Source organism: Prinia subflava, chromosome 1, assembly GCF_021018805.1.
Source record: "Prinia subflava isolate CZ2003 ecotype Zambia chromosome 1, Cam_Psub_1.2, whole genome shotgun sequence".
Lineage (NCBI taxonomy): Eukaryota > Metazoa > Chordata > Aves > Passeriformes > Cisticolidae > Prinia > Prinia subflava.
In genome coordinates this window covers 61,834,037-61,857,251 of record NC_086247.1, presented here as the reverse complement: position 1 = coordinate 61,857,251, position 23,215 = coordinate 61,834,037, and the positions used below count along the sequence as shown (strand labels likewise).

The window sequence follows — 23,215 nt, the reverse complement described above, 5'->3', positions numbered from 1 at the left end:
CACAGAGCTAAATTAACCAGGCTCCAAATATAAACTAAGGATACTGCAAAATCTATCAATAGGATGATGAAAAGTTGTGGTTAATCCATAAAGCACTTTCTTTAATGGAAGTCCTGAAAGTCAAGACCCAAAATCTACTTTCATTTCCTCCTACAGGTTTCATAGGAGAAAGGATTTATATTCATCCTCTTATACCTCCTCATTTTGAGTGCAGCATTTTAAGACTATGGTTTTCCAAACTATAAATTGTAAATTTCTTTAATATGCTTTTATGATTTAAAATATTAGTAAAAGCCAAGTTAGTTGAAAGACAGATCACACAGTCATTCCCAGGACTTTAATAGAAGAGTACTCTAATTGATCACTGCTTGATTGTCCTTTTTTACTTTGAAATATCAGCCCTGTTGGAGGTACAGGACCAACATGAGCAAAACTGTAAGTTCAAATAAGGTTGCAGTAAAAGAGATAGGATGTTCTAATTTGCCAGTGTGGGACTTCCCTTTAAAAATGTTTTTTATTTAATAACAAGGTTCATTAATAAATGAAACATGGCCTTATGACAGAAGAGAAGAAATATATTTTTAAACCTGAACAGTTGTGTGAAGAAATGCTACAGCATACAGCAACGGTTTCCACTGTGGCATTTTGCTCGCTCCCAGCAGATCCTGAGTAACAGCAGAGTACGTTCGTTTTAAGCCAGCTTTCACACCTAGAAGTAAGCATAAAAATGTAATACATTAGCAAAAAAAAAGTGTGGAACCCATAAGTCCAACCTCTGTTAGGTATAACTCTCTATTCCAATTTGCAGTATCATCTTACTTATACCTTCAAATAATGTCTTAGAACCAATTACCTGTTCAGCTGGTCAGAGCAGCCAAACTTCAATAACATTTTGTTATTGGTAGACAACACAAAAATTAATTTCAAGAGTCTGGAAGGAATTAAAATTAAGCAATCATATTCTAAATGCTCCCAATAACAACTGAAATAGAAACATAACTATTTATCAACTACATGGCAATAAAAAAGACACCTAACACCATATGAATTATAGCACTGGGTATCCAAGAGTTTTTTATGATATTTACTTATGAGATTTTAGTTTTATTTAAGATAATTTTATTTAGATTTGATTCCTATGAAAATCTTGAAATTCTGTATGCAGGTTCTCTGTCTGGCCTACAGGCACCAAGGTGACGAGATGAGCACCTAAATTCATGGCGCAAATATTAATACTTGGGAGGCTTGTTTGAGCACTGACATTTCATATACCAGGAACAGCTTTAGGCAGTTGATACTGATACAGTCTCAGTTTCCATGGAACTCAGAAGCTGGACTGCTCCCAAATGTTTTCAGGCAGTGCTACTCAAGCATCTTTTGCCTTGGGCAGACAACCCAAGCATGAGTTACTGACATCAGGTCCCTCTTACGATACTTTCCACCTAATCAGCTTCACACAAGTCTAGAAGGGCAGATTTTAAGCACAGTGAAAAGATTGTCCAAGTCTTCATACTTCCTATGACACAATAAAAGTACTTTTGCTTTTGTTCATACTTCACAAAGATCCTTTAGAACAATATTAAAACAAATAGCTTTTCAAAATATTGAACAGGCATCATAAGAGGATTCCAAATATCAAACAAAAGTGTCTTATTGTATTGTGCTACTAATGTGGCAGGACAGCCTTAAGAAACTAAAACTGTCTATATTTCATCCTGACTTAAATTTTTACACTGGGATTTTTTCAGCAGCTAAATGCAAGTTGCAAATTTGCTGTAACTTGACTTCTAAACAGCCTCTTGGAGATATAAGTTGTTACCATTAGAATGATTAGGAGGGTGCCACTGTCCAATTAAAATATGCTGATCTCTGAATTAAATAGAGGAAGAAGAAATTTTTGTCAATAGACTCACTACCTGCTCTTGAGATGGAGTATAAATGCTGAAACAGGATGTGTTTCACAACATCAAACATTCTGTAGACATCTTACTAATGTTCAAAGGAAGCTAAATACCAAAATAAGAGGTTTAAACACCTGAAGCTTTAAATAGGACCTTGGATAAAAATTCTCAGCTCCTACCAACATCATCAACTGAAATCAGTGGCAACACATATATATAAAGAAAGGGTATATTTATTTATTTGTTGGCATTGAGAAGACGCCCCTTCGCTCCTCAAGGTTTAACAATCATCTTGGCCTCTCCTCACACAGCATGTTCTCCAATCCCTTCAGCATCTTTGCGGGTTCTCACTGGACTTTCCATCCACCTCTTTTTTGCACCCCTATTAATACAGGAACATGAGTTCAAACTGACAATTAAGATGCACATCTCACATTGTGCTTCTGCACATAGACTGCTTAGGTTAGGAACGCTGGCGGCTTAGAGGCTCAAAAAGCAGGAGATGAACATCTGAATATGAGCAAACATCCCGGAAGTGGGGAAAGAACCTGGGTGTACGGAGGTGTGTTGAGGCTCAGAAGACCAGGGGGATGCCCAGGAACATGTCAGAAATGTCCAAGACTGGCAGCTTTAGGTAGCTGCACAGTGACACCAACATTACTTTCTGCCCAACCTTCCTGGACCAGCAGTGATCTCTCCAATGGGAAGGGAAGCCATTCCTACCTTGAGGAGGTTCATTGGTAAATTTTATAGAGGACTGTAAAAGATGAATAGGAAACTCTGGGTGAGCCTCTGTAGTCATCCAGATTCTGAAATCTTCACTCATAGACTCTTTAGTTGTGATGGTGTCCATTAATTCATTAAGAAATTCCAATCCAAGGTGGCAGTTCTGTAGAAGGAGCCATCCTCCATCTTGCATGCACTGATTTAGCAGGTGCCTTGCATGGGTTTCCTGGCCCTGACCCATTGAAATTGCACGACATGGAATGTTCTAAAAACAGAAAAGGAAGTTTATTTTTTATGTAACTCTTTAGAATTATACATGTGATGTATTGCTTCCATAGATCCATGGGTAGTGACACTCTGCCACAAAGAAAGTCATTAATGTCAATGGGGACTGAATTATAACATTATAACAGAGGTTATAATATAAGAAAACAAAACAACAAAAAAACCCCAAAACCCTTCAAGTTCCTCTTAGCTTCCACCTGCTGGAAGAAAACTACACCCACTGGAAATAATATTGTTCTGCTGGTCTAACAAAATCTGTGGGATAAGACATCTGAAACCTTTTTTCAGCTTTTTTGCTACTTTCTCAAATAAAGCAAGACATAAATACAGCCTGACCATTCTTTTTCCTATAATGTGCTATCTTGAGATGAGCTTATTAGATGAGGATATTAGGGCTTCAGACAATAATTAATGCACAGTGTAGACCCAACAATTCTGGTGACTTTGTACTGTCTGAACATGTTTCATTTAAAAGAAAACTGTTGGTGAAGCAGGTAGCACAGGAGATATTAGTTCACATTAAAGCATTACTCAGGACACATTCTGTATTGTTAAATGGCAGCTGAGGAGCCACTGATGCAGAGGATCCCAGAGTTTGGTGATCTGCTAGCTCGAGCAGATCTGGAGAAGATTTAGATTCAGAAGAGACAAAGCTTACAAATGCAAACATCAAATTCTGGAATTTTATGACATATTCTCCAGGAGCTAGGGGAGAGTAAACCCAGTTGTTTAGAAAACCAGAGGAGGACACAAGCTCTCACAAAGGGATCTGAAAAAGATAACGCTGACATCAGGACCACACAAGTCTGTCAGTAAGGTACAGGCAGATCCTCTCCTGCTTATTGTTCTTGCTACTCTCATTATTTTTAGGTCTGGCTCAGGTCAGCTGCCTGACTCCTGCCAGGGAAAACCAGAGTTATCAAACCCAGTTAAACATATTATTCTGCATACATGTTGTAGGTAAAAGAATTGATGAAGACACTTTGTTTTATGGACAGTTTTGTGTTCAAGACCTAAAGCTGAGGTCCTGCAGTGAGCAAGTGAGGTCTTACAGGTCGTGCAGTGAGCGATGAGCTGCATTATCAATCTGGGGCTATCTTCAGCTGTCTGAGAGTTTCAAAGGTTAGTCTTGACCTGTACAGCTACTCAGACTCTCTTACTGTGAAACAAAAAGGAAGGAAGACATCCACTCCTAAACAGCGTGGAGGAGGCTGCCCTACTTTTGCAGGAGAAGAAGGTTAAGCATATGGACACAAACTGTGCTGGGTCATTTGGCCTTAGGGTCAGAGAATGGGCCCTGACCTGATTTCACAGAACAGAATAAACACAGCTGCTGTATATGATCCCCCATATCCTGGCAAGATTTAAGGACATGAGAATGTCAAAGATAAGAAAGCAGTTAAATCCTACTCTCAGGTCAGTGAAACCTAAAACTGTAGCTAAAAGAAGCAACAGCCTGTGAAGCTGGCTATGTGCCAGAGAACCAAACCTTTACCTTTTCTGAGATGCATCTGAGTACAGTTAGCACTCCCATAAGTCAAAGGCTATGACTACCCCTGCATAAGTGTGAATAAATATTCAGAAGGTACATTGTTCCCTAACAAAGCATCTACTCATAACTTGCTCTTCTCAATGTACAGTCATTAAAGGTTATAGAAACATGAAGAGAAGGAAAAAATATTTTTCACTATGAATTGTCCTCATTTTACTCCTTCTGAAAGAACTCTATCAAATGTCTGCATACAGAATGTTTCTTTCAATAGTGAGTCATATCAGCATATCCATGTCACCTTAATACATCTCTATCCAGATAAAAATGCTGGCATTTTAGTCACTACAGTGGCCCTGACAGTTCTGTTGAAGGTTCTGTGTGCATCATTCCCTAAAAGAAGAAACTATCTCTACAGTTTTTTTTAAAACTCTGATTTTAATGAAGTCAAAGTGCTGGCATAAGAAACTTAATTTTAATCCTGAAAGTTAAATTTTCACACCATCTTAAAGTGAAAGTAAAGGGGGCATAAATGCAACTAGTTTTAAGATAGAGCTTTTTGGTTTGTAAACAAGATTATATAGCTTAGTAGCCACAGATACTGTTCTCATTTCTTTAGGAGAGGGCCACCTGAACAACTAAATTTTAGTGAAAAATAAATTCTGGACACAAATTTGAACAGTACCAATAGCAGATAGCTGATTTATACTGTTAATGCCATACTTAGAAGCACCATCAGTACTGGAAATCCATTTTAAGACTACAAATCATGACTGTAAAAGGAAATCCATTTTAAGACTACAAATCATGACTGTAAAAGGAAAATCATTGAAAAAAGAGCCCCAAGTTTTTTATCACTAAGAAGAAAAAAACCCCAACACTGCCCCCCCCTCCCCCCCCCCACCCCCTTCAAGATCAGGTCCCTGGTAGAACTAACCTATATTAAAGATTCAGTCAGGAAAAAAGCAGAGAAATCCAAAAGACAAGAACTAGGTACAATTCGTTGATATACTAGCAAAATAAACACAAAGCTCCCTCGAAAATGTTTCTGAAAACTATATTATTTCTAGATATGTTTTTCAAAAGCTAAAGAATTGCTGAAATGCTCTTCAAGTTCCACATTGTTGTAAACATTTTTATTTTAAAAAAATCTGTGTTTGCTTTTTGTTTTGTGGCATTTAGATGGCTTTTGTAAACTTGAAAGGTTTCTATATGCTGTGTGGTTATGCCTTTACTTCAAGAGATTAGAAAAGAACCTTACAGTTAAACAGTGTTGTTGATTTTACATTTACAGGTGACGACACTAGAGTTGAACTTCAGGTTATGACAGCCTAGCTGATGTTGCCTTGTTCATAAACCATGTGTGAATAAACAAGGCAATCCCTTTAGCTCTTTCACAACCTCACTTTCTATTTATTCTATACACATTTTCTGAAAGTATGGAAACATATTAAGACTGTCCACTGCAACATCCTTTTGGCCTGACAGCAGACAAGGTTCAAATTAATGACTTAAGATTTGAGATTCCCAAATTTAAACACCAAGTGAGAGTTAGGTCATAATTTAAGCCATCTTCAACACAGACAGACAAATAAGAGTCCTGGTTTTCAAACTGAATGAGCATCTCCACTTTATAAATAATAAGCTAAAGAGATTTGTGGGTCCTCCCCACTTTTGCAAGTGTCTTACTTGGTGTATACTAAAATCCCACACCATTAAATGAAGATGCATTCTCACGAGGAGGAAAATTTATGGAGATCTAAAGTGAATAACTTCTTTTTAGGAAAACTATGTGCTGCTACATTGTGATCCTTAAAACACAGAACAGAGTGCCCTAAAGTGATGCTGTTCTGTAGGAAATGTTGAGTGTCTCTGTCAAATGCACAGATTGAATGCTAGAGTGTTAAAATTAATTTCTCTTGTCACCATATTTATGATTCTTTTTCTGTATCTTCTTGTAATCATCTGCAACACAATGTGAACCACAAATGTGCTTTGTTTCCACAGCTCAGTACATTTCCTAGGCAGTGGTCTGTCATAGTCTGCTGGATAAAGACGGAGGTCTCATTGGAATCAAACTGCAAAAAGCAAGACTGCAACATTTTCATTTCCTAGCAAATGCATTTTGGCTACTGGTCAAAAATTAATTTCCAGAGAACACTAGTATAATATAAGTATCATTATTTGAACATCTTTAAAATGTAGAAGTACCACTTCTAGTGCAAAGAAGAGTTAAAAATGTCTTTATCAGCTCTAGCAAACTCAGTTTAGAAGGATACCTTTGATTTTGCAAGGTGTTCTATATTTTCAGTGGGGTCAGACCCCACCGATAAAAGACATGTCAAAGGTGTTCGACAGTCACTTTCTGTCCACATTACTTCCATTTCAAGAATAAATCCTTCTGTATATTTCCCTCCAAGAGATTCTGCAATGTAGTGCCGAGCCTGGTAAAAAAAAAAAAAAAAAAAAAAAAAAAAAAAAAAATTACCAGAAAAATATATCCATCTTTACCTTTTTTAATTTAGCATTAATTGGTGATGTGGAATTTACCAATATCTACATTGGAAGGCAATGACGGTCTACACTTTAACTTTTTAACTTTCATCCACAGGAGGCAACCACTGAAATTCTCAGGTAGCAAACTTCAAAGAAAGAGGAGAAAGAATTCTGCTCACAAAACAACCATCCCGTGAACATTGTAGCTAGAAAAGGCTAAATGGGTTTTTTTAAAGAACTGGAAAAAAATCCATGCAGAAGAGATCCAGAGTCAGCTCTGAAGACAGCCCAGACATTGCCCCTAAATTACTGCCTGTTAAAATCTGGTGGATAGCCAAATAAAAGTTTCTCTGTACCAGTTCCATTCTTAGTTCCCCTAAGTATGTATTGTTGACACTGTCTCTGCAGCACGGTGGATTAGGCAGTTCCTTCATCTGACCCAGTTACAATCTCCCATATATTTATTGGAACTTCAAACAAATTCTCCTGTCCAGTCGTTATCCAATTCAAGTCTCTTAGAATGAATATCTATTTCTACAAAACATAAACTCAGCTCAGACTTGATCCTTAAAGGTCAAACCTTCTTTATGCCTCTATTTTTTTTCCTTTTTTTTTTCTTTGCCTCTTTTCTAAAAGAACTTCTAAAGCTACCTTAGTGCATTAAATTCTTCTTTGACTGAGGTGATTTCTTAGCTATGTAATGACTCTCACAGATTCTGAAGTATGTATGATGAAGAGAAGCACTAAGGAACAAGGTTAACCGAGGAAAATGTGAGCTGCAGGAGAAATACACCTCAGTCACCCACAATTAAGTTTATATTTTGTCCTAGACAGGTAAAATTTCTAATACTTGGGAAAACACAGTAGAGGAAGAAGAGATAAAAGAGAGTAACAAAAGAGTTTCCCTCTCTCCTTAAAAATTAAAATAATGACCTTTTTTAACAACCATTGTTGAGAGACTTTCTTTTTCAGAGATGGTTGTGCAAGACAATAACAAATGATTGATAAACAAGCTGATAGATAATAGTTGATAGATAATAAGTTGATAAATAAGCAGTAACAGATTTAATATTTTGTTCTGTTTAAATTATGGCAGTTGGAGCTCCCATACTTCTCTCCTACTTACTGATTGAAGAACAGAAAATGAAAAAGAGTGGAGAGAGCCTTGTGGAAAAAGAGGAACACGAAAATATGGTGTCCCCTAAATACAACACAGATCGTATCACAGCATGTAACATGTAAAGCTGAGATACAAGGAAAGAAAAACTACTACTTTTCATTAGAGAAAGCAAAACAAAAAAAGTGAAAAGAGGGTACTCATAGGCTCATACATCTCTTTTACACCTACATAGGGAAGAAAAATCAAAATATCACAAACTGTGGAGAAACTGTTCATCTGCTGCAGTTTCTTTTATGACATTTGTCACAAGGCAGCCTTAATTATTACTTTCCCAGTAGAGAGGGTAAGTAAACAGTTTATCTGCTGTTTTAGTACACCTGTTATAAAAGTGAATTGTTCCTTTTCCACCACTTCTGTAAAAAAGAGCAGGGGTGTATCTTTTGATTTACCAGAGGAATGCAACATCTTTACAGGTTTCATGACTAAACCTTGAAAGCACTACACAAAAAAATGGTGTTCTTGCAAGTCCAACACAATTTGTTTCATGTTCTGCTTCCTAGTTCATTGCAATTAAATAAATGAGTGTTTTCACACATATTTTTAATGAGCATTTCAATTTCTGATTTTTCAAAGTAGCTCACTCTGCAACAAATAATATGATTACAAGAAATTCAGAGAACATAAGTTAGGAAGTAGCAGTTCCTCAGGAGATGTCACATGGCATAGCCATTGTACAAAAGTGTATCTTACTTGGGCAACGGTGTGATCAGGGCACCAGCTACGGACAAGGAGCAGTTTATGGAATTGATCCAGTAAGCTGTCATAACCATCAGGAATGACAGATTTTTCAGGAGCTTCTTCATCAAACCAGGCTTTCCAAGACTTCTCATTCTTAACAATTTGCACCAGAAGCTGATTGAAAGGGTACAAGCTAGATAACTGCACAAGATTGAGCCATGTTGTGTCAAGGATCCACTTTTTCGGTTTTGGTTCCACAGAATTCATATCCAAGCTGGCACCTCCTGCAAAGTGAAAAGCACTATAGAGGAAAGCAAACATTGCTAAACAGAAAAATGACAAATAATAAAAAATACTTTTTAAATATAATTCAGGGAGTAACATTTTATGTAAACCAGGATATGGAGACCTAGAATTTGCATGGAAGAAACAATTAACAAAGACCTAATTGGAAAGTGGTGTCAGTTGCTCTCAAAGCTGATATCCTACTAATTTTTGTGTTGCTTCTACTCTCTCTGTAGAGAGACCACCTAAAAGTATACTCAAACCCAGTTCTTCAGAGCACATGTAGAATGGTTAGTACAGCCTTCTTTCATCTTTACTAAAGAATAAGAAAGCACATGATGCATTCATTTCCAGGACTGTGCAACGTCAACAGGCTCTTAGCTCAACCACCCCTCAGCCTCATGCCTATCTGCACACCCAGCACAGCTGAGCCACAGCTGAACAGTAACTCAGAGTTTGCCAGACAAACTGGGATATTTGGATGCCAAGCACCTGACTGTACTTGTCTTTGTACCAGATTGAATTTTTCTTATTTTGGAGACAGTGAGGTCAACTCCTATCAAATTTTAAAAACCTTACTCAAATATTCCTTTGTGTCATTGGGTCTGAGTAGTGACAGGCAGTGGTGACATACGGCAAGGCAATATAGAAGTGTTTTACAACATCTAACAGACTTCCACTTTTTTGTGCTGATACTTAAGTCAGGTACAGTATTCACATGCCTGCACATCAACTATCAAGAGAGCTTTTGGTGGTTGTCTACAGTCTAACAGAGAGAGTAGAGACTGTAAGTTCTCTTACAAGTAAGTAATGGACTTATTTTTTTCCCATTTTGCAATGTATTACAGTTAAAATAATCCTGATCTAAGCATTATTTTTATAACGAATAACCTATACTGCTCTTTCTTTGGAAAATTTATCTCCTAATTTCTTCTTGGACTGCATATGCTTTCATTCACATGTTAAAAACAAGTAGATCCACAGGATATAACACAGTGGTAATGCAAGTACTGCAAAATCTGAATTTGGCAGAACACAGACGTATGTAAACAGGAACATTTTTAGAGAAATTACCTTTGATCAGTGTCTCAAACTCAGTGTGTGAAATTTTCTTGGCCTGCAAGTCAATCTTCAGTGCCAGAAGCAATGTGAACAGGAACCTGTGATTTTCATACAGCCCTCGAATTGTGTACTTGAAGACTTCATAGGTGAGATGCTCGATTATATAAACTACCCTTTTTGCTGGAATTTGAGATTTACGAGATCTTTCCACTGATAGGTCAAAAATGCCAAGGAACTGCCCTAAAGATGTTTGGTACATGACATTAACTGAGCTCATTTCCACAATTAGGAAATAAAGGATGCTACCACGACCTGCCACAGGCCGATACTCTTCACGTGCAGTATTGATTTTCACCTCTGTCTCCATTGCTGTGTTTAACTTTTCACTGACCTTAAAATTAAAGGAAAAGACCATGAAGATTAAGTTGTATTACCTGGGATTTATACTACACAAGCAAAAAGAAAAAGTCTTGATTAAGATCACAATAATATTTTTTGTTGAGCTTTGCTTCTCTCTGCCAATGTTTCAACACAGACATTGTGTCTTCACGTGTTCCATCTCCTGTCACAATGGGAACTGATTCAAACTTACACCTGCAAAATACGCCTGGAATATAAACAGTATCCAGGCAGCAGATTTTTTTTGCAACTTTTTATGAAGAAAAAATCAGTGTTTCTACTATTTATTTGTTAAGAAGTCAGATGTTATACAGCGGCTCTGAATGGAAAAAAATAAAACAGGAATGAATATATATATATACATATTTATATATATGATTCTTAAATTGCAATTACAAAATGTATCTGCAGTACACTCAAAATTCACCTCTTCTGCTGTTGTTTTAGTGATCCTTAAGACTTCTATCAGAGACTCATCTTCAACCAAGGAGCCTTCTGTACTGGTCAGACGGCAGAGCAGATTATCTTCAAGCTCCTGCATTTTCCTCTTGTTGGATGTCACTTGTTCCATCAGTTTGATTCTTTCTGCTTCCAGTTCCTGTATTCAAGAAATTTGCCGTAGAATACTTAACATCAATTAAAAGGAAGATTCCTTATAAAGACACAGAAAACATGTGATTTCATGCATGTCAGATTTGTTGTCTTTTCCATAAAATACTGAAATATTACTAAATATTTCTGTACTAAAATAATTTAGATGTATGCTGAATATAAATATTAAAGTAATTTATATATATCCTGTATTTGTTTGATTAATGAACCATAAACATTGGAGAATGAAAACACATCAGAATTATCAGGAAAAGCTTTCTCATAAAAAGGTGCACAAACCACTAAAGATAGTCTCCAATGGCAAGTGATAAAAGCCATATTACCTCAAGGACACAAAATTAAATCAGATAAAGGCCTGAAAGATGTTTTGTATGGATGGATTTTACGTTGTGAGCAAAATTGACTGGATGACCTTTTCGATTTCTAATTTCTACAATTCTGTGACTTTGAAAGATACAATCCTCTACTGCTTATAAAACAGGAAATGTTGCAATTATTATCTATGTCATATGGAATTTTTTTTTGCCCTTTCTACAAGACAAACAATGACAAGGGAAAAAAGGCAGACAAGTCAGCACAACATCAAGTGAAATGAGGGATCTGTACAGCACAGTTTACACAGATCAGGGATACTCATGCTGGCTGTCTATTTCATCCATCAAGTCAACCTTCCTATAAGAAAAGGATAGTTAATAATAGTCCATCGACACCTATGCCTTCAGTTTATTTTCATTTTTGTCAACAAGTCAAGCTAGAGAAAAAGGAGATGTACAAAGTTATACAGTACAAGAGAGGTTTCCCTGTATTTCAAAAAAGTGACAGATTTCTTTATTTTCACAAACTTCTCATCTGGAAACCTGTTTGAAATATGTTCTAGAGCTACAGAGTGTAGCTCTGTGGAAGCTAAAAGTAACTGCATCCCAAAAGAGGGAAACAGCTTAAGCATCAATAATTCTTTCTTTTAAGCTTTCTACATTTACTCCTCTTTCTATACCACTAAGGCAAAAAAAGATTAGAATTACACAAAAGGAATACTTCCTCAAAACGTTCAAAAATACATTTAACTACAAGCTTAAATTTCATATAAGGATGTGCTTTGTTTAAGATCATACATTTTACCCATGATATTTGTAAGTCTGTAAAAGATATCTTTCAGAAAATTAGCAAATATACCAGGTGCAAGTTTTTGTTTGGAAGGGAACTTCATAACAATATTTGTAACATAAATAATAGTTGTTCTGAACACAAATAGTGGCAGTAACTTCATTAGCAAAGTACAAAAATACGCTGTTCTATATTTACAGGATCGCTGTATTTATAGGATTTACGCTGTAAATTCTATATTTACAGGATCAACCTATAAAGCTGAGAAGAATAAACACTTCTTTGATCATATTTCATTGATCACTAGAGCAATCTTTAAGATGTCTTGGTTCCTTTAATCTATCGCTTTAGCTCGCAATCATAAAGTTGTCTCTTTGTAATAGAGAACTTGTTCTTCATAATCTCTGTTCATGTTGTGTCTTTCCTTTGAATTAAATTTTTCAGAAGCCCATTGGCTCTGACCATCTACAGCACAAGATTCACCTCTTACTGAGACAGAAGAGACAGAACAACCATGTCTTCATATCTGCCAAAAGAAGTTTAATAAATGTTGATCAACTACAACCATGTCCCTGTGCAGGAAGTAGTGCCAATATTAACCAGGTTCCCTTGCAACTCTCTTCAGCTGATGTACAGCACTGCAGGAATATTTTCAGTAACTATATTTTTGACTCAAAATGCAGTCTAGTGTTGCTACCTACATTCAATATGAATTATCTAACAGTTCTGTCCAAGGGAAAAAAAAAACCCCACAGAGCAAGGGTATCTTGGAGGAAGAGGAGTTTTATTTCACTTCTTTCAGTTCTATCCTGATTTAGACCTCCCCCTCCATTCAGAGGTTAGTCAGGATACTCCCATCCCCTCTTGCTGATGCTGTTCAATACAGAAACCTACATCTACTGGAGTAAAGATTAAAAGTTTTGCATGTAAAGCAAAACTTGTCCCACCCTATTTTTCCCCAGTACCTGTTGTTACAGCCTTTCTGTTTTTCACAGAACAATTCTCAGGAAGTTTGTGCATTACACTGACTTTCCAGCCCCTGTTTGTGACTGTCAGACTGAAGGAAGGGCACCTTAATTCCAGTCCTTACTTCAGCAAAGGCTCATTTTGAGAAAAGTGGAAGGGGATTGGCTGGAGAAAATGACAGCACCACTAAGAACGCTGGTTAGAGCCTGCTTTGGGGAAGTCAAAGGAAGAATTTATTCCCTTAGGTAGGCAACTCCTCTCGCATGAGCAAGCCTATCTGAGCTATTCCTGAAAGTAGCAGCTCTGCTAATGCAAACTTCAATTTTTTTCTCTCACCTGAGAGAGGATTTTCTTCCTTATATTAACTTCCACATAATCAATGCAAATTTTAGTAAGAACAGAGTCAAGTCAGTGTTCAGGGCTCCCTAAGAATCTTTTATCTCCTTGCACACTAGAGCCTGGCTGGCAAAAGTAGTTCAAGTTCATAAGCATTTTTTCATGTAATTCAAATTAACTTTAAAAAGGAATTCAGAAATAAAAGAGATTTCTGACTGAACAAGAAGCCCTTTCCATATATGAAGGAATAAATTTGGTTTATGTATGTCATGTGTATGCCTGTGATGTATTTTTAATGAATAATTTTCTTTCTTCTCTTTCCAAGGCCAGATCTTAAAATAAATGTTTAGATTCCCCCTTTCAATTAAAAAACAGCTCCACATTGTATTTCAGCAAATGCACAACCTTTAAACTTCCATTCACATTTTTGTTCTTGCATTTGATTTCAGCCAAGCCATTGAATATGTATGCACTCCTGGTGCAGATACTGAACAAGCCTTCCCTCTATTCAAATACTGCAAGACTTGATACCTGCTTTTCTGTGAGGATGACACGGCCAAGGAGCTGATCTTCCAGCCCTTTCATAGTAACTGTAAAGTCAATCACAGTTGTTCTTGCACTAATTTCTGGAGTGTAAACAGGATTAGCCACCTTTGTTGTCATATAGAGGGTAAACCCCTTTGTCAGATCTACTTCTTTGTCACCTACTTTCACCTGAAAATAAAAAACATTTCTCAGTTTTCAGAAGCTGAATTTAGAAAAACTGTTATTTTATCCGATGAAAAAAAATCTAGGAACTCTTTTTTTTTGTATTTTCATTTACACTTTTTAAACTTTCTGATTAAGGGTAAAAATGCTGCTCAAACAACTCCATGAGTTCACTACTCATTTTCTAACTGTTTTAAAGGTACAAATCATATCAGTATTCAGACTACCCGACATCTGTCCTTATTGGGTTCTAATTTCATGTCTACAATTCATCTTACTTTGTATGCTGAACCAAATTTTATGAAATTTTTTTCCAAGATGTTATCTAGAGCAGGATCAAGTTCCTCTCCAATGTCCTCAATTAACAGAGGTCGGCCAAGGGACAAGCAGTCTTCTATATGACTTCTGAAGAACTTGTGGTTCATAGCTGTAACCTAGGAAGATTGAGTCACAACACAGCATACATTTGAAAGCACACAGAAAACAGCATAAAATCTATTGCAGCTTAAAAAAATTATACTCATCCTGGGATATCTATGCAAATGGATTTTATGCATTTTAGGGACCAAAACTTGCCTCTGCTGACACGAATGGAAGTTCTGCTTTAAGCTTAGGAGGATGGGAGATCGTATTTCTTTATTGTTACTTATCTACTTATTTATCTGCATATCTATCTAATCATTGTAATATCTTAATATCTCCTAAAAATAGATTTATGCTTAGAACACTAATGTGAAGTAGGGAAATATTTATGGAGTTGAGAAAGGGAACCAGTGTTACATAGAGTGCCAGATCTGACATCAGACTCTCATTTTCCATTTCAGTTCTACCACTCTTAAAATTGTTAAAAGTAAAACACAGAATCCTTTTCATTTATTTAAATTTAATATATTTAACATAATTTTTTAAGATGATAATTGAATAGCCTTTCCAGGCATCTCTGCACTCATGGTTTTCAAGTGGTTCTTTTTACCAGGAAAAAAAAATAGGATAGACACATTTTTAAAATAAATCCTTGTCTTGCAGGCAAAGCTCTTTGAAAAAGATATAATTAAAATATCTATAGGCACATTACACAGAATTAAACCAGTATATTATTTACAAATTAATACTCTGTTCCATCACTCTGCACTTTTTGTTTGTTATAATGTAGGCATAAGTGTATCCACCAAAACAGCATGTTGCCTACATTATTATTTCAAATTCAGCTAAGGGATAAAGCTAGTGTCTGGGTGACCAACAATATAACACTAACAAGACCATTGCAAATTACCATATCCCAGATGCAAGCCATAATTTAAGCACTTGTATATTTAGAACCTTGACATAACTCTGTTCCTCCTGGACTTACTGGTAAGAACTCAGATTCAGAGCAGAGATGCAAGTCTCCAGGAAGGTGGAGAATGAGATACAACCTCTTACTTTCCTCTTTGTTTCACTTTTACTGTGGCAAACAAATAAAAGATTCATCATAAAAATAGATATGCCCTAACATATTCCAAGCTCTTTGCCCTGTTATTGATACCCTGATATAGGATACAGGTTCTGTGTCAGTCTTGTTTTAGTTTTTGCATAACTGTATACCAATAAACATCAAATTTAGATTACACATGGCCAAAGTATGACGACAACACAAATGACATAAACATTTCTTAAAAGTTGTAAATTAACTATTTACCTGAAGTCCATTATTCTTTTCCTTATTTTTGATCCAGATCTTTCCTTGACTTTGTGGATCAATCAGCAAAGGATATCTAGATGCTTTTGTGACAATAATGCCATTTTGAATTGAAAGGTCATCATTTGGAAGACCCTGGAGGTTCCATTCACCCACTGTAGCATTGTCAACAAGCATACCAGTAAGGTTCAAGTTCTAATAGAAAATATGCAATTACAAAATTAGTACAAGTAGAAAACATGTTAATACAAAATTAGTACAAGTTACAGGAGCTATACTAAAACATCTCCTGGATGATTTTTCTTCTTATTCTGATCAGAATGCATGATAGAGTGCATTTGTTAGTTATTGCTTACTATTTCTTTTCTTTAAGCGGTTCAATCACTGCAGTTGAGTGAATTCTGTTGAGGCTTTGATCTCCATCAGAGAGTGTCAGAAAAACTCTGAAGCCAGTTCAATATCTAATGACAAACTGATTTTTTTTTTGCCATTTTTAATGGCTAACTCTTTTCCTGCCAGCTCAAGTGGAAGGGTCATCTTGCTCACAAGAGCTTCCACCTGCTGGAAATTGCCTTCCAGGTACAGGATGGCTGCAGGAGATTAAGAGAAGAAAGTGGAGATGTGCTATGGATCAGTAACCATGAATTATCATGAAAGGTTACTGCTGCTAAGTTAAAACCCTTCACAGTTCACATTTCCTCCTAAAGTCTGATTTGAACTTGTCAACAAACTTGCTTTCTTTTACTCACTACGAAAAGTGACTGGCCTCTCAAAAAGGTGTATGTGAAGAAAACAGTGCTGAAAATAGCAAACCAAGCTCCCCAATTTAGAAAAGGACCTTAGCAAGGATTGAGAATTTTAAAAATAATAAAATTGAAGGATTTTTTTTTATTTGCTCCTTACATTTTTCATTCAACAATTCCTACTTTTAGGCTTTCTCTAAAAACATATTTGAAAAAAAGACATGAAAGAAAGTAAAAGCCTGTAAATCTTGCAAAAATCACAGAATTCAGCATCTGAAGCCTAAAGCAAAACTTCAAATACTGTGAGAGTTGTGATACAATCATGAGACTTAATGATACCAGTGGTTGCAAGATGCCAAGGCTTTTTTACCCCTTTGATTTTTTTACTGCTAAAAGTATTGAAGGCTCACAATGAAGCAACACAAACCATTCTCAGAAAACAGAGAAATTTTAGGAATCAAGTTTCATCTGTGCAATGGACAGAAAAGCATTTAATAGGCAAAATTTTCAGCAATTGGAACCTAAAACCATATGTAACTCCTTAAGCAGATGAGTAGGATCTAAACAGCTTTGAATTTTTTCTTACTTAGAGCAAGAAGCATCAGTCACCCTCTCTGAAACTCAGCTAATTTAAATGCCTAACTAAGCAGATAGGTGGCTAACTTTAAACAGATCTTTCTAAATTGTTATGCCTAAATGACTCATACATCCATGGTCTCTTAGTCTGTGACAAAGTAAGGCAGATGTCAAGCCTTTTGCTTGAACTGAAAGCTGCTTTCTTTCCTCTGGTGTGAAGTATCAAGAAAGTATCCATATGCTGCCTTTTGTGAGTACTTAATTACCTGGGAAAAATCAAAACACTCTTTAATACACTATGATGGAAAACAAAATTCTGTCTTTAGTGGCAACTGTCTAAACAGAATGGTAAATGCATTTTGAAACTCGTTAACTATGGTATTCCCCATCCAACCAAGACATATTGGTGGGCGTGGGGGAAGGGGAAGCAACACAGAAATTATAAGAAACTACTCCTCAAATTTTCAAGGACGCAGCCAAATAGCAATGTGGTCAGAACAGCTTCATGGAAGCAGAATTTTAGCTCTTTATGTATTGCTTTCTAAGGACATTATACATCCAGTTTCTTATCCTTAAATGGCGAGAAATTTGACAGATATTCCCCAAGGTAAGTAGCTTTTAAGAACATTTTGTACACTGAATTTGAGAAACAGCCTCCCTGGGATGAGTGTATGTAGGATAACTCCCATGCCACACTGGTTAAGAATCTTGCCTGAAACTGCACTGCTCTTGGTACTTTATTAATAAATCCACCTTGGCCTTACATATTTTTTATCATCAGCAGATTTCAGAGAGCTCTACTGGGTGGGTCAGAGTCATTCATCTTTTAAGTCACAGCATAAATTGGGCTGGATTGCAAGTTTCACTCTGTCAGGTCAAGGTTAATCAGCATTACAAGAATTATGCTAACCTAACATAAAAAATAATAGAAAAGATATTCATAAGTAACTTCTATAAAGAGAACAAACTCTGTACCGAAAAGAGGTCTCCTTAATAGAGGTTTTAAGTGCCAAATCCCAAATAACCTGAAAAGAAGATGCAGATCTACCTTTAGCTGTTTCACAACAATACAGCTGTATGCAGGTTGCTCAGTAGCTCACAGCATTTTTCAGCAGCAACTGCCCTGTCAAAATTTTTGACATCTGAGAACAGGAACAGTTTTGAGCTTAATGCTTCAACTCCTGTGCTGAGAGGAAGAGAGAGTCCCTAAACTATTTCTCCAGCCTTTACTGCTGAAGAAAAGGTACATAGGTACTCACAAAACCAAGTGGAAGACAACATAGATTACTCAGTAAGACAGTTTTGATTACTATGGCCTAAATTCTGCCTTCAGCATGAATATGTCTTCCAGGTATAGGGAAGAATATTAGACAGACCTCCTAAAAGCCATGGAATAGGAGTAATGCTGCTGCTGGCCATGAGCAAAGCCTCTGCACCAGAACATCTGCCAGGTTGGCACTCCCGAGGCAGATAATGGTAAAAGTAAAGGACAAGATTCATGCAAGGGATACTCCCCTGTGTCATAGTCTCAGCATGCAGGCTGCTCATCTTAATGAAGGTAGAATATGAAGTGGCAAGAAACAGAAACTGAATGATGGCACTGTAGCTCCATTGCACTGTCTGCACAGACACAGGCTAGTGAGGGACTGCAACGTCAGCCTGGCTGGAACAGCCTCCCTGGTGACAACGGTGCAGGGATTAAAAAGCTACACTGGAGCAAGCTGAACTGCCAAAGTGCTGCAAATCAAGCCTTGAAAAATGAAGGGTTTGTTTAAATCAATAATTTCTACAAGACACTTCAAATTAAACTAAATTAAATCTTGTGGGTACACAGCAGAGGGTATGACAGGAGGGTATATACTGATAACATGCAAAAGTGCAAAGGTGATGATTCGTCTTATGAAAAGGTAAATGTATTCTAAGCTGATAAATTTTACTTTGTTTCCTGTATTATGCAATTTTGCCCAGGGCAGCTGACTTCAGACAGCATTTCTCTCTCAGATTTGCAAGAGCATTGTCCTACATACCAACTGTGAAATGCCTGACAGCATAAAGAGGAATTTAAAACATATTGGTTTAGAAGTTCAGTTGTCTACTCTTCAGATTTTTTATTTATTAAAAATTTGATTGAATGTGACAGCCTGTATATAATCTTCCAATTATGTACTTTTCTGGAACAAAATGCTCCACATATAATTTCTCAGCAAGGCAAAGAATAAGGTCAGAGCAAAACATGAACACTTACTTTACTGTATGGAATCTTGCTATTGTCCATCTCTTTCTTCCACAATTGGAGTAGCAAATTCCTGTACTCCTGATTAAAAGGTCCAGAGTAAGAGAGAAATCCGGTGGCCAGAAGAACATTCCCCACCAAATTAATAATTTGATTTTGAAAGTTTTTGCTGCTTGCTGTCCAACGAAGCTGTATGTAAAATATTAAAAAGAAGTTAGCTTAAGCAGACACAAAATTAACACAAACATCTAACTTAAAATTTTTTCTCTGTCTGTTCAATAATTTTTCTTCAAAACAGGAGTATTTTTTCTTTAAATCATTTTTTCCAGAAGCAGAAGTATGCTTGGAAGTGATGGCAACCACCTGACCAAGTGGAAAAAAAGCATCTTTGTGAGCAAGCTGGTCGAACGGGTAAGAATAGCTTTGAAGGAGGAATGAAGTGGCAGGCAGAGGAGGACCAATAGTCACGTGAGGAAGTGGAGGACAAACAAAATGTGTGGGGTGAGATAAACTGTAGGGACCTTGTGATCAACAAAACAAACAAAATGGAGGACCACCCTAAGGATACCCACATAAATGAAGAAGGGTTCACTTGACATAATGGTGGAGACAGCTTTCAAACTGCTTATAGGACATTAATTATCACAGCTGGGCACCTCCCTGAAGTGTTTCTACATGAATGTGCATAGCATGGAGAACAAAAGAGGATTCTGCACGTGGTTGCAGCGTCATGATATGATGGGGGTCATGGGAACATAGTAGAAAGACATCCACAACTGGAGAGCTGCATCAGTTGTCTATGGGCTTGTCCTCTGTGTTAGGAGGGACAGGTCGGGAAGGTGAGAAGAGGGTTTTTTTTCATGTGAGGGAGCAGTGTAATGCATGTGTTTGGCATGGGAGACTCGAGGATGGACAGTATGCCAGCTGGGAGTTTATGGGCTAGCATCAGAGGGAAGATCAACATGGGAGATGTGTGTGTCTGTCACAGACAACGTAATCAACAAGCACTAGATGAGGGCTCCTTCAGATGGGGGAAGAAACCTTGCATCCACAGGCCTTGGTCTACATGGGGAACTTCAGCAAGGCAATATCTGAAGGGACAACACAGAAAGACACAAGCAATCCCTGCGGTTTTAAGGAAGGCATTGACAAAAGCTCTCAGCACACTCAAGTGAAGATTTAATGAGGGGAAGGCACTTTAGGGGCAGCCTTGGCTGAAATTGTTTAGCCTTGAATACAGAGAGTGCAGGGGGAATTCGTACACATGTATCTATGTGTACAAATACATGATGGGGAGGTGTAAAGATGCCAGACTCTTTTCACTGGTACTCTGTGAAACAACAAGGGGCAATGGACACAAATTGAAATATAAGAAATTCTAATTTAACACACAAAAAGACCCTTTATTTCAGTAAGAGTGATCAAAAACAGAAATAGGTTACGAAGAGAAGTTGTGGATCCTTGAAGGTATTCAAAATTCAACAAAAGAATGTTCTGAGCCTTGAGTAGAGGGGAAGGAGGGATGTGTGTTTTGGGTTAGTTGATCTCCAGAGGTCCCTTCCAATCTCAATTATTCTGTGGTTCTGCAATTTTATAAGCATTATTATATTTAAAAATTAAAAATAATAAACCAATATTTTTTGCTTATTCCTATCTTTCCAGATTGCTGTTCTTTTACAATCACTCTGCATGCAATCTGGATCAGGACCTACATGTTTCAAGTCCAGAAAACACACATTTAACCCAGTGTCAGTTTTTCCCAGTACTCCAAGTATCATACAGAGTTTTTCACTTCTTTGGTCTGAATTTTCAAAAGTAGAGTGGAATAACAGCTCTTACAAGACCCTATAGCACAAGGCTTCAGAGAACCCACAATAAGGCATTATAATTTCCTATTTTTTATTGCTCTTAAATTTAGAAAAAATATGATAAAGCATCCAAGATTTTTGACTGATGTAATTTGAAGGGTAGCTATGAAAAGAAATGCTGAGGTCCTGGCCTTGCAAGACAAAATGGCTGAAGTAAAACTCTCATTAATTTTGACTTTGTGTGAAATCAATGAAGGAATTAACAAAGCAAATAATAAGAGGGGAAAAAAGAGTATCCTGCTTCCTCTGAAAATCTTCAGGCTCAAGCCAGAAAGATCTGCATAGGAAAGGTAAATTTCAAGCTCAGCGCAGAGGATAACAATTAGCCCATAATTCTGTAAAAGGCTCCAGTAAAAATCCAAGCTTCAATTATAATTCAGGAAATCAGTCAAGCTTCAAATTTGTATTCTTGTATACTTGGTGAGAAAAAGAGAGTAATCCTCCTTATAAATATTTTAGGGCAATTATTTAGGTTAAGCCTAATTCCTCTTCTTACTAAAGCTAAAAGGAATTTGGCTCCTTGGCTTTAAATCTCAACTTTATCCTAATACGAGTCATATGATATAACATAAATCTGCATACAGAAGAATTAATACAAGAAATTGCTTTACTTTGTTAGATATGTTAACTTCAAGGAAAACAACCACACGTATAACTAAAAAAAGTGTCATGTTAGATGTCACCACGCCTTGAGTTTGTTGAGCACTGCTACGATCATTGCGGAGCATTCTCAAAACCGCACACCTGCTGTGTGCTGGGACCTACACATGTGTGCTGATACCTTTTCTTACCTTTTCTCCCCCTAGTCCTTCAATCAGAGCTGTGGCATTGTTCATCTTCCTTCTGCACGCCTCAGCATCATCGAGCAAGGCCTGCTTCTCTTTCATAGCAGCATCATACATGGCTTGAACTTCATCCAGCTCCTTCTGCTTCTCGTCCAGCTGATTTTGTGCACTATTGAGTTCCATTTGGGCAGCTGCAAGTCTTCCTTCTTGCAAAGCTAAATTTGCCTACAGATATTTAAGGTTAAAGAGTAGTTAATACCTAGTTTTTGGCAGAAGCAAATTACATTAATTTAATGGCACATACTGTACTGTGTTGGGTACTTTTAAAAATAATACATGTTTTAAGATGACAGAAGCTTTTTTTCTTTTTACTTCTGGAACAGAAGCATAGCATTAAAGTTATTCAAGGCAATGTTAAGATGTTTAAATAATATTTTCAGAACTGTCTATTGCTCACACAATGACCAATGGTTTTAAATCACAATACAATTTGAAATAGCTGTTTACAAGACATATGAGGCAACATATACAATGCCTTATAAATATATGCTTCCTGTAATATATTCTCAGCACAAAAGAAATTTAATATATTTCTTCTTTAATAATTTCTTCATTGATTATAAAATAATAAACTTTATATCAAAAACTGCTCTTCTGTTCTCTTTTTCCATCAATTACTTCTACAACAAAAATATAACAAATGCATTTTTTGCTCCTCTGGAAAGTAAAGCTCTAGAGACTTTTTTCACTTCTCTCTATAAATTTGCATGATGACTTACCAGTCATTTAAATGTGGCCTCTTAACTTTTATATTCCTAACAGGGTTGAAAAAAATATTCTGTGAATTCAGAATGTATTTCCATATACATTTGCAAAGGATTAGAGCCTGACAAATTTCTTATGAAATTCACACTTACAGATAAAGGTTGCTTCCATTTACTCTGAATATTTTTAAAAGCTTGTTTAAATATCATGTATCTTATTTCTGTTTTTTTCTTCTATAACAGTTACGAAGATTGAAACCAAGAATCTATAAACCTGTTTTGAGTATGAAACTTGACACTAGCATTACCCCACACCAGAAGAGTAGCAGTAGAAGGCATCT

General features: G+C 36.6%; 1 protein-coding gene across 5 annotated transcripts in view; it reads right to left on the bottom strand.

Annotated features, from left to right (window-relative positions):
- The window catches only part of LOC134551067 (dynein axonemal heavy chain 5-like), a 152,061-nt gene that overhangs the window by 29,227 nt on the left and 99,619 nt on the right, over positions 1–23,215 (bottom strand). For all 5 annotated transcript variants that reach the window (XM_063398183.1, XM_063398171.1, XM_063398174.1 and 2 more), the window contains 11 exons: positions 22,117–22,335; positions 19,470–19,646; positions 15,906–16,100; positions 14,506–14,661; positions 14,051–14,233; positions 10,929–11,099; positions 10,115–10,493; positions 8,768–9,039; positions 6,681–6,845; positions 2,625–2,892; positions 588–709 (listed from right to left, as the gene is read on the bottom strand). In XM_063398183.1, the coding sequence (XP_063254253.1) occupies positions 588–709; positions 2,625–2,892; positions 6,681–6,845; positions 8,768–9,039; positions 10,115–10,493; positions 10,929–11,099; positions 14,051–14,233; positions 14,506–14,661; positions 15,906–16,100; positions 19,470–19,646; positions 22,117–22,335 (2,307 nt within the window). The remainder of the gene's footprint in view (positions 1–587; positions 710–2,624; positions 2,893–6,680; positions 6,846–8,767; positions 9,040–10,114; positions 10,494–10,928; positions 11,100–14,050; positions 14,234–14,505; positions 14,662–15,905; positions 16,101–19,469; positions 19,647–22,116; positions 22,336–23,215) is intronic.